At 37.4% G+C, this 9,538-nt stretch overlaps 5 protein-coding genes across 9 annotated transcripts in view; 2 read left to right on the top strand and 3 right to left on the bottom strand.

Annotated features, from left to right (window-relative positions):
- Positions 1–242, bottom strand: part of LOC104816301 (E3 ubiquitin-protein ligase SGR9, amyloplastic-like) — a 1,205-nt gene extending 963 nt beyond the window's left edge. Inside the window, exon 1 of the mRNA XM_010545043.2 lies at positions 2–242. Coding sequence (XP_010543345.1) covers positions 2–135 — 134 coding nt within the window. The 5' untranslated portion in view covers positions 136–242. The remainder of the gene's footprint in view (position 1) is intronic.
- Positions 243–856: 614 nt separating this feature from the next.
- Positions 857–4,026, bottom strand: LOC104816300. 3 transcript variants are annotated; one of them, XR_772270.2, is made up of 4 exons: positions 3,591–4,026; positions 2,907–3,088; positions 2,708–2,825; positions 857–1,918 (listed from the first exon to the last, which is right to left on the bottom strand). XR_772270.2 is itself a non-coding variant. In XM_010545041.2 (3 exons), the coding sequence occupies exons 1-3, from the start codon at positions 3,733–3,735 to the stop codon at positions 1,813–1,815; spliced, it is 369 nt and encodes a 122-aa protein (XP_010543343.1). In that variant the 5' UTR covers positions 3,736–4,023; the 3' UTR covers positions 857–1,812. The 3 variants fall into 3 exon arrangements, 1 of the variants encoding a protein (XP_010543343.1); XR_772271.2 differs by having other exon boundaries at positions 2,708–2,808; positions 3,591–3,995; XM_010545041.2 differs by lacking the exon at positions 2,907–3,088 and having other exon boundaries at positions 3,591–4,023.
- Positions 4,027–4,276: 250 nt separating this feature from the next.
- Positions 4,277–5,830, top strand: LOC104816298. 2 transcript variants are annotated; one of them, XM_010545038.2, is made up of 4 exons: positions 4,277–4,595; positions 4,687–4,868; positions 4,957–5,152; positions 5,331–5,830. In XM_010545038.2, the coding sequence occupies exons 1-4, from the start codon at positions 4,439–4,441 to the stop codon at positions 5,567–5,569; spliced, it is 774 nt and encodes a 257-aa protein (XP_010543340.1). In that variant the 5' UTR covers positions 4,277–4,438; the 3' UTR covers positions 5,570–5,830. The 2 variants fall into 2 exon arrangements, with proteins under 2 accessions (XP_010543340.1, XP_010543339.1); XM_010545037.2 differs by having other exon boundaries at positions 4,278–4,595; positions 5,328–5,830.
- LOC104816299 lies at positions 4,974–7,087 on the bottom strand. Of its 2 annotated transcripts, none has more exons than XM_010545040.1 (5): positions 6,793–7,086; positions 6,574–6,652; positions 6,296–6,383; positions 5,899–6,016; positions 4,974–5,198 (listed from the first exon to the last, which is right to left on the bottom strand). In XM_010545040.1, exons 1-4 carry the CDS (start codon positions 7,036–7,038, stop codon positions 5,923–5,925), a joined length of 507 nt encoding a protein of 168 aa, XP_010543342.1. In that variant the 5' UTR covers positions 7,039–7,086; the 3' UTR covers positions 4,974–5,198; positions 5,899–5,922. The 2 variants fall into 2 exon arrangements, with proteins under 2 accessions (XP_010543342.1, XP_010543341.1); XM_010545039.1 differs by having other exon boundaries at positions 5,009–5,198; positions 5,899–6,043; positions 6,793–7,087.
- Positions 7,088–8,996: 1,909 nt separating this feature from the next.
- The window catches only part of LOC104816297 (phosphatidate phosphatase PAH1), a 5,162-nt gene continuing 4,620 nt past the window's right edge, over positions 8,997–9,538 (top strand). The window contains exon 1 of the mRNA XM_010545036.2: positions 8,997–9,238. The gene's annotated coding sequence lies outside the window, so the exon portion shown is untranslated. The remainder of the gene's footprint in view (positions 9,239–9,538) is intronic.

Below are 9,538 nucleotides of genomic sequence, written 5' to 3'. Positions count from 1 at the left end.
CGGAGAAGAAAGTACGGCGGAGAGACGGCGGCGGTGGTGGTGAGAGAGAGTGACGATTGATTGTGTGAGATTTGTGAGGGTTTGATTTGAGAGTGTTGAGAGTGTCGCCATTATCGTTATTGTTTCTTCTTCCATGTTGGGTTCTTCCTCTTATTTTTTTTTCGGCACTTTCACTTTCGATGAGAATGGAGATTTGTGGGGGTGTCATTGTATATATACGCTTGTGTAAAGATTGTGTGTGTATATATATATACATGTTAAATAATTGGAGACTTTTTTTTTTTTTTACTAGTAGCGTGATTTTTTCTTTATTGTTATATAAAAAAATAATAATAAAAGGGTGTGGTGCAAAAAGAGATGATTGTCGGCTTTGCTTTCATTGATTAATATTATGTAATACATAATAAATATGATAAAATAAAATTGGAGAATAAAGGCAGTGTAATGAAGGTGAAGAGTTGGCAAAAGTCTCCCTTTTAGCATTGTTGGTGACAGGCATAATTATCATCGACCCAAGCTTGGACTTTATATTATACAAGTGTTTACTCCACCAAAAGTTTCGGTGTTACAAAAGCAATGGAATAAAATCATAGATATGGGTACTTTCTTTTAGATGAAAATTCATAGATTACCATATATAAAATCTCATAATTTCTTTAATATCCAATGTAAATCTAACTTAGTTCCAATCAAAATGATGAAGGGTAGTCATTGGATTCCAATCAAACCCAATATTTTTACCAACTAAATTGGGATGATATGGAAATTCAGACCATCCATATGGGGGACCATGCAGATGTTTGTGGAGTAGGGTTAGATTTGGATAGACAATGTTCATGTAATCTCTTCATAGTAATATCTTGTCCACAAGCAATTTGTCCATTTCAAAACACAAAATCATACACCAAACCCACAAAAGTATAATCATACCGAACCGAGATGTCGATTCCTATCATCTGAACCAAATATATGAGATAAGAATTACAAGTTCATGTTTGGTTATTAGGCAAAAGATCTTCAGTGTCTGATCAAACAAAAGCAAGAAAACAAGAAGAAGATGGTGCGAAGATGAAAGAAAGGGTTTGGCCCCCCCATCCATGGCTTCTTCTTGACTTTATTTTTTGTGTCTTGCTTTTGTTCCCTTCGAGAACAGTGTAATATATATATATATATATATGTGTGTGTGTGTGTATATATATAGACCTTTAACAAATGATAAAACTAGATGGACAATGAAGACATGACTCACATTCTAACGCGCTAGTCTCCATGCATTTGTCCCCTTTTGCATTGTCCACCTTTTTCACATACTCTCATGTCCTCAATCCCCAAAAGAATTCCCTCATAAAAGTCTTCACAGACAGTGTAACATGTGAACTACTTTACCAATCTGATCATAGAGATCAAATCTCGTCTTGTGCGATGATCTAACTCGAAGAGATCGATCTCTTACATTGAGGTGATCTACCAAGAGGGTCTTATCTAATTCATCTCACATCTGATATGATCCTCCCCTATCTTTTTACATGATTTGCTAACACTACACGACCTAATAAGCAAACGTGTTTGATGCACTCAAGTGAACAAGCATATCAGAACATAAAGCATTACTCCTAAAAGGGTAAAGCAAAGCATCTTTCATGATTCCTAGATCGATCAGACACACTATGCAATCTATGAAACTTGTGGAGACATCTTATCAGGATGCTTCGGCTGAAAGCAAAGATCGCCCACTAGAGAAAAAGAAAGTGGAAAAAAAATACTTACTTTGATTCTGTCTCCAATGGAAAAAGTGTGGCTCTTCTTAGACCCTCATTTTAAAAGATAGATGACAACATGGTCATCCAAAGATATCAGCTTCAGCTGAGATACAAAGGGAAGAAACCCAAAAAGGTAACATCCTTTCTTGTATGCTTCTCTGTAACATAACATCGATAAAGGAGGAGATGCTATCAGTTATTGTTCATCGACTTCTGCATAAACAAATCGCATTTTCTGCATCACCCAGTTTCGTCATTTTAACCATGATGGTAAATGCAAGAATCTATCAGGTCAACTGCTTAATCCCAGAAAAAGCAACCAAATCTGCCTCGGATTTTCTACTATGAGGTTTCCTTCTTCGCATGCACACAGAAGAATATAGAAAGGAACCTAAATTTAATGGAATACACACAAGAGCCAACCTAACAGTATCTGGAATTCCAGGCCTACATGGTAAGGAAGACAATGCAATAGCTTTACATCTTTGTTAACAGTAATCCAGAATTGATTGATTCTAAATGTTATGAAGCAGATCCTCAGATTTGGAGAACCGAGCAGGATGTGCGAAAATCGCGTACAGTAGTCATTAACCAGTCACAGTTATCTAGATAAATTGAGAAACAAACATGAATTTCCTGAAATGGTGGTTATTGGAACTATCTTTTCATCATTATTCCTTATTTGTTTGGAGCAAGTGCTCATTTCAAATCACTGTGGACTTGGACCATATCTTTGAGCAGATATTGGATCCTAGTTTGGTAAATCTAGTTCCATTCAAGAAAAGTTTTTTAAAGCTTACAACCACCCTAACCCTGACTCTAGATGAAACCAAAGAGGACATTACTGAATCCGGAATTATGATGATGATATTACAGATAATCTATATAAACAAACACCACAAAAAAAGACAACAATGGGAAACAAAACGTGAAGACTAACAACTGACCTCGTGGAGAACTTGATGAAGGATGGATAACAGTCACAGCAAGACAGGAAGCTATCTATGTCATCAATAAGATCATTCTGAGGAATTTCATGCAGCACACCCTGAGCAAACCATGAGCCTTGATCATACATAACCCAAAACCAATCACATTTTTGAAAAACAATCACCAAAAAGATTTACAAATATCAAATAGACTCACCACTACCCCCAAATAGGGTGAAAGAAGGTCCCGCACCGCAAATATAATTGTAATAAGATGCATAAGTAATTATCTTTATGCTTCTTCAAATTGTTGCCATCTCTAATTTGTGTAATGTTCATCTCTTCACAATTGACTGCAGCACGTTATCATGGGAGGACCGGGAAGGGAACTACACATACCTGACATACCAGGAAAATGAAAGCCACATCAAAAGCTGAGCCATTGTCCAAACATATACAAACAAACATCATAACAGAACTAACTCCAAACATAATCCGTGACATATCTCACACAGGGAAGGACAAAAACATGTGAGATTCCCGAACATAGTTCCCACCAGCCAAATGAACAATTCTAGCAGTTCAGGCTGAAGATCAGCTAAGCTAAGATTTGCGTTACAAAAAGGCGCAAATTCTCCATGCGTAAAGCAGAATTTAACATCATCGGATGTCAAGTTGCAACCATCGAGCAAGTTCAATCCATCGGTCATTAGGGTACGTCTTGAGAAACCCCACATTTTCCCATAGAATGGTAAAGACTATTAAAAAAAAATGCATACTTTCCTTCTATATACAAGTATTTATCGCAATTCAAACTCCGAGATAAAACCGACACTCCCAGATAAGGTTTTGCCCCAGAAATGGAGAAATTCTCGTGGAAATTACAGAGAAAGAGATGAACCTGTTCTCGAATAACTGAAAAATCCGTTGACCGCCGAGCCTTCCGGAGGTAGAAAAACACTTCCTGCATTCGTACAGTCACCGAAGAGGTGGAAGACCGGAGAGCGTATCCAACAGCCGGAGATTGGATATCGACGTGAACGCATTGCGTAGGAGACTCCCCTCTGAATGCGAAATGCTAGGGTTTACTCCTCTGCAGGAGTTTCAGGCTTCCAGCGAAGAAGACGATCGTCATCCTTACCAAAAAAAAAAAAAGACGATCGTCAAAAAACAGCCATAGTCAGCCACTTTCAAAACGCTGTCGTTTCATCATCTTAAGTGTTATCCAAAGGCCCAAGCCCATTAACTGTACGATGAAACACGGCCCATTTGATGATTGGAAACAAATCATATGGTTATAACCATATGCATCCACATTGATATATGTAATAATGTAGTATATAAGCAAATTTTTCCCCTTGTCTTTCGGTGGCTTATTAATATATTATTATTAGCTATTATTTGCACGTTTAGACTTTACTTTGTTCGAATCGTACGTACTGTCCGTACGGTACGGATGAGATTAGGAGAGTTTGTAGGAATTGTGAAAAAACGAGAGACAACGCTCTATTTTGTCTTGGAATTTGGAAGTATAAAAGAAAGAATTTCTCAACTTTTTTGTTTTATTTTTATTTTTGGGAAAAATTCTAATTTAAGAAGTGGGTTTTTAAATCACGAGCCAAAAAAAAAAAAAAAAAAAAAAAAAAGAAGAAGATGGATTTGAAGATTTCCCAAACACACGGCCGATACAAGGAAAAGTGAAACATAACTTCCGACGATATATTTCTCTTGATAGGATGAACGTTACGGATGAGGCTGAGCTTTAAATGCGATGTTATTTATACCTTCTCCATCGCATTTCCCCTTCCTCTCCTTCTTGGGAAAAAAAACCAAAGGATGAAGAATCGAAATCCATTGAAGTGGAGAAATCTTCTCTTCTGGCTCCTAACCCACATCTGGATTCCTGGTAAAATTATCCAAAACAAGCACTTTCCTTGTCTGAATTGGCTTTCTGTCCTAAAGATTCCATGTCTGGGTCTGGGTCTTGTGTTGTGCAGGAGGAGGGTGGGTGGAAGGACAGGACGTGACACTGGACTCGATCGAAATATTCACAAAGCACGAGTGGTTCAGACTCAAACCCACCATTTATTTCCAGTGCAAAGGAGAGAACAAGACCGTTTTGCCCGATGTCACCACCACCCATGTCTTGTACACCTTCCGCCCCGAAGAATCGTGGCAGGTTATTATTAGTCCGTCTCCCGGACTTGAAATTCCCTCATTCCGGTATTGTTGAAGGACAGATCTCACTGACATTGGTTTTTTTACAGCCTCTAACTGAAATCCACAGCGAAAAGTGTAAGAGATGCGGCTTCTACGAGGAAGGCAGTGTCATTTCAGACAATCAGTTGGATGAATGGGAGTTCTGTCCCTCAGACTTCTCCCCCGACCAAGTTTACGTTCACGTCAAAGATAACGAGATGAATGCTACGTTTTCATGTCACGGGTGCACCCAGTTCTCTTCCGGTGAGTCACTCCACAAAGTCTTGCATTGCATTTTACCCGTCTGTCCCTAGAAGAGGTAGAAAAAAGAAAAACAAATTCAAGGATGAGAGACATATGAATCTATAACATAAACATCGTTACATGTGTAGTAGTTTCCAAACAAGGCTAAGGTAACATGATCATGTAATATGTGTAGTAGGTTCGAAGGCCACGTCAAGTTCAGGGTCCCAGGAGGAGGAAGGGAACAAAATAAAGCTTGTGATTGTGATTGTGATTGCAGTAAGCGTTGCAGCTGCAACGGTAATTTTGATTGGAATCATTTCCGTAATCAAATATTCACAGCGGAAGAAGAGGCAACAAGACCAAGCCCGGTTTATGAAGTTGTTCGAGGAAGGAGAAGATGAACTCGAAGAACTTGGACTTGAAACTGTGATATGAAGATGATGAGAATGAAAGTGGTAAAGATTGGACAGTGATACTGCACGGCAGGTGTTTGGTTTTTCTAGGAATTTCGCTGTTTATTAGAGAAGATTACTGACAAATGGAGAAGTTTGATTCATCTTGGAAATGATTTGGTATCAGCCATCAGGCTCAATATTATTGCTTAGCTTTCTCCCCATATACTTTAGATATATGTGGAAATAACCCTCAAGTTTCTGAGAATGTTGGCTGCATGATATGGCAGAATTTCCAAGGGCAGATACACAAAGCAGTCTATTCCGAATGCATTTTCATGGTATCATCAAGAAAACGAAATGCATCAGTACCTGAGTTTCAGATTTGCCTGATCCTTAACTCGAATCTGAACTTCTTATGGCTCGGTTAAAATTATCGAGTTCTATGGAATCAGGACCATAGATTGCCTTAATGGTATCCACGCAGCAGCTGCAAGGTAAAGCCATGAACAATTTCCTATCAAAAGGTAGACTAGAGTCAAGCGAACCGGATCTCGTTTAACCATAAACCAAAAACATATATCTAACTACTTCTGATACGTTCAGACAGACAAAGGGTTTTGAACTCTTGTTCCTATCTATCACACACCAGGTAAGAAGTTAGAATTGCTGTTGACTGAGATGATTCAGAAACTAATTTCACCTTAGGTTGAATACACTTTTGCCGAGAAATTGAGAAACTGGGTATGATCACTGATCAAATGCATACCTACAAGCCTCCTTGTTGAATTTCTTCTCTTCAATACCATAGAGAGACTGGAAAACGTCAGGTTGAACCCTGCAGAAGTATGGACGATCTGAACGCAAGGAAAAGAAAGGAGCAAGTGAATGAGAACATCCTTCATAATGATTAACCTCTGATAGAACTCAAGCTTGACACCAGATTTGGGTTTGAAACAAATTTTCCAGGAAAAAATGATGTCCCAACAGGAAACTGTAATCTTATTCCAGGTTGTGTCTGATTTCGAGTTGGATAAGAAGGTTTACCACGATATATAGAACACTTGCGAGTAGCTTTGTCGTAATGTATACACCATCCATCCTTTCCGATCATGCTTCTATAAAGCTTCAAATTCCAAAAAGACGAAAGATTTATAAACAATGGAATCTGAAACAGAATCGAAGGACATAGCACAGAAAACATAGCGAAATAACAGCGACAGAGGACTTTCGTCGAACATATTGTGGGCACACGAATCGACGAACCTCGACATCGTTAGGGTTTTCGAAGATTTCCTCCGGAGTAGCAAAAGCGAAGTCCTTTGCAAGCTTGCAGCAGGCACCGCAACCATCGACGCATTTCCATGTCGGCTCCGTCGTGGCTCTGCCGCCGAATCCGTAGGAGCTCGGAGGCTTCCTGGCTTCCGGCGAAGCTTTCTTGGCCTTTGGCCGCTTCGAGGCGGAGACCACCACGCTCATGGAGGCTGTGGACAACGCGACAGAGGAAAACATTTGTGGAGGCAGAAACGGGGGTCTTCTCTCCCCTTATCCGTAGGAATTTACGAATTTATATGAAAATATAATTCTTCCGGTTTACTGGTAATATAAATATTCGGCCCAAAAAGGCATAGCTGAATAAAATATACGACATTACACAAATATATATATATATATATATATATATATATATATCTATTTATACAAAGTTAAAACCAGATAAGAATTTTGAATGGATATATAAATAATAATAAAAAGTTCCGCTCGGTTCGGTTTTAACCAAAAAAAACTATAACATAACATTTATTTCGGCTGGGTTATAAAAGAGTTTGATTTAGTTATTAAAGTCGATAATAACAAAAATTTAAAATCAAAACTAAGACTTACAAATCATTTGGTTAAATACGTTTATTCAATCGAACCAAACCGGATTATTTTAAAATACTGAATCGGTGTAATTCGATTTGAATATTCGGTTACTAACCGAAATAATCATCCTAATTGAAAAATTTGATAAATTAAATATTTTTATAAACGTATAATAAATTAAATAGTTAAATGGCTTGTTTGGATAGCTGAAGCTGATATCTTTGGATAACCGATTTTTGCACTGAATATCTGCAGATCATATTATCGGGCACCTCTAGCTGTATCGTTGCTCATGAGATATAAAATATAGTATTTTGTATATATTATATATATAATGTTTATCATAGGAACTTGTCTGGTACTGGATTGGATTTAATTTCATCGACCGTAACGAAAAGGCAAAAGAGAGCGTAGGGGTTGGTGGTGGGTGGCCGAATGTGTAACACGTGCGTCGCACCTGCCCTCGCAACTCGCATTTGCCGTGCCAAGAAAAAAACAACTATAAACAAAAATTGAATTTTTTTCTCCGTAGTATTTGAATAATCAGTTGTTTGACACAAAAAACCGAATAATTATGATTTTCAAATTTAAAATAAATCTAATCCAATAAAAAAATTGAAAACCTGAATTTTAAACTGAATTCGAATTGAATACGGAAAGAAATAGAATAGAATCGGATCAAATAATTATAATTTTTCTACAATGCGAAATAATCAAATTCAAATATATTCTAATCGAAAACCGAATAATTCTACAACCGACCATGCATTGCATGTTTTTTTGGTATAAAAATGTAAGCCATGCATTGCCTTTAAATATTATATTGTTTTTTTTTTTATAAAGTTCGTGGAAGTTTAAGGTCATACCTGCGAGAAATATATAACCAACTATCAACGGGGGAAAGAAAAGAAACAGAATATCCCACATATATCCTCTTGGACCGTAATATGCTTATATTTATCCGTTGTTCACTTCCAAGATTTAATTATTCTCAATTAAATATTTATAAACACGATCGAAGAAGTTAACATATTTTGGGTCAACCCACAATTTTTCTTAAAAAACGATTTATTTGTATGCTAAGTTTTGCACTACATTCTTTTAATTTAATTTAGATATAAATATTCTGAAATTTGATTTGATTTTAATTCGTTTTTAGGGTTGATCTATCTCTAATTAACATATGCAGTTTTTTTTTCTTTAAATCTTTTCGTTAATTTGGAAATAGAAAGGGCATTTCCATACATACGTTTAGCATTTCTACAAATAAATAAGTGCATGTATAGATAGTGGTCTTACATCATATTATCATATATGATTTATAAATCACAGCCAATATTTGTTTATATCCGTATAATTATGTGTATGAATTCGGTCCAAAATCATTTATATCTCTAAGTTCGTGTTTATTAAAATATTTCTGGTGTGTGTGACCAAACAAAGCCCGTTCAAACCTGGAACCATCATCATCCACGCAAACGCGAGGGGCAAGATCTAATTAATGGAATACCAAAATTACCCTTTAGATGATCTGTTAATTACGTAACAGCCAGCTCTCGTTTCTCCCTCCCTCACCTATTTAATCAAATCACAGTCCCTGGCCATGCCGGAATTAATTTTCTGGTTATCCAAACAACAATTTTCTTCTCTCGGGAAATTTCCCCAAGAAAATTATTGACTTGGAATCTTTCTTGGAGAGTCCTTGACGGACCTAACCCCAATTATTTTCCCGATAAAATTAACGAAACAGATAGGTTTTTTTAGTGGCGAGATTCGTCGTTACTCCTCTTCGATTCATCCGAGCGGCGTGGATTTTCTCGGACTTTCCCCTCGAAGTTTCTAACCTGTAAGTTTTTTTTTGTTCCTGCGATATCTGGGTTTTACGCCATTTGGAATGTCGGATCCTAGTTTAATCGTGGGATTGTCATTGTGGCGCGTTTGTGCATCTTGCCTTCTTCTTGTTTGTCGGAACGTTGAATTCCGTTTGGATGAGAAAATTCGGTAGCAGATTGTTAGTATTTTCTGGGCACTTCAGCAATTACTGTTTGTTGGAATCTGTAATGCTGCATGTAGAAAAACAGATATGTTCGGTAGGAATCGGATCGGAACTCATCGAAATTTGATGGATTCCCCCCTCCCTCTCCTT

The sequence above is a fragment of the Tarenaya hassleriana genome, unplaced genomic scaffold, assembly GCF_000463585.1.
Source record: "Tarenaya hassleriana unplaced genomic scaffold, ASM46358v1 Cleome25, whole genome shotgun sequence".
In the NCBI taxonomy this organism is placed as follows: domain Eukaryota; kingdom Viridiplantae; phylum Streptophyta; class Magnoliopsida; order Brassicales; family Cleomaceae; genus Tarenaya; species Tarenaya hassleriana.
The sequence above is the reverse complement of the archived record's forward strand: the minus strand, read 5'-3'. Positions and strand labels throughout refer to the sequence as shown.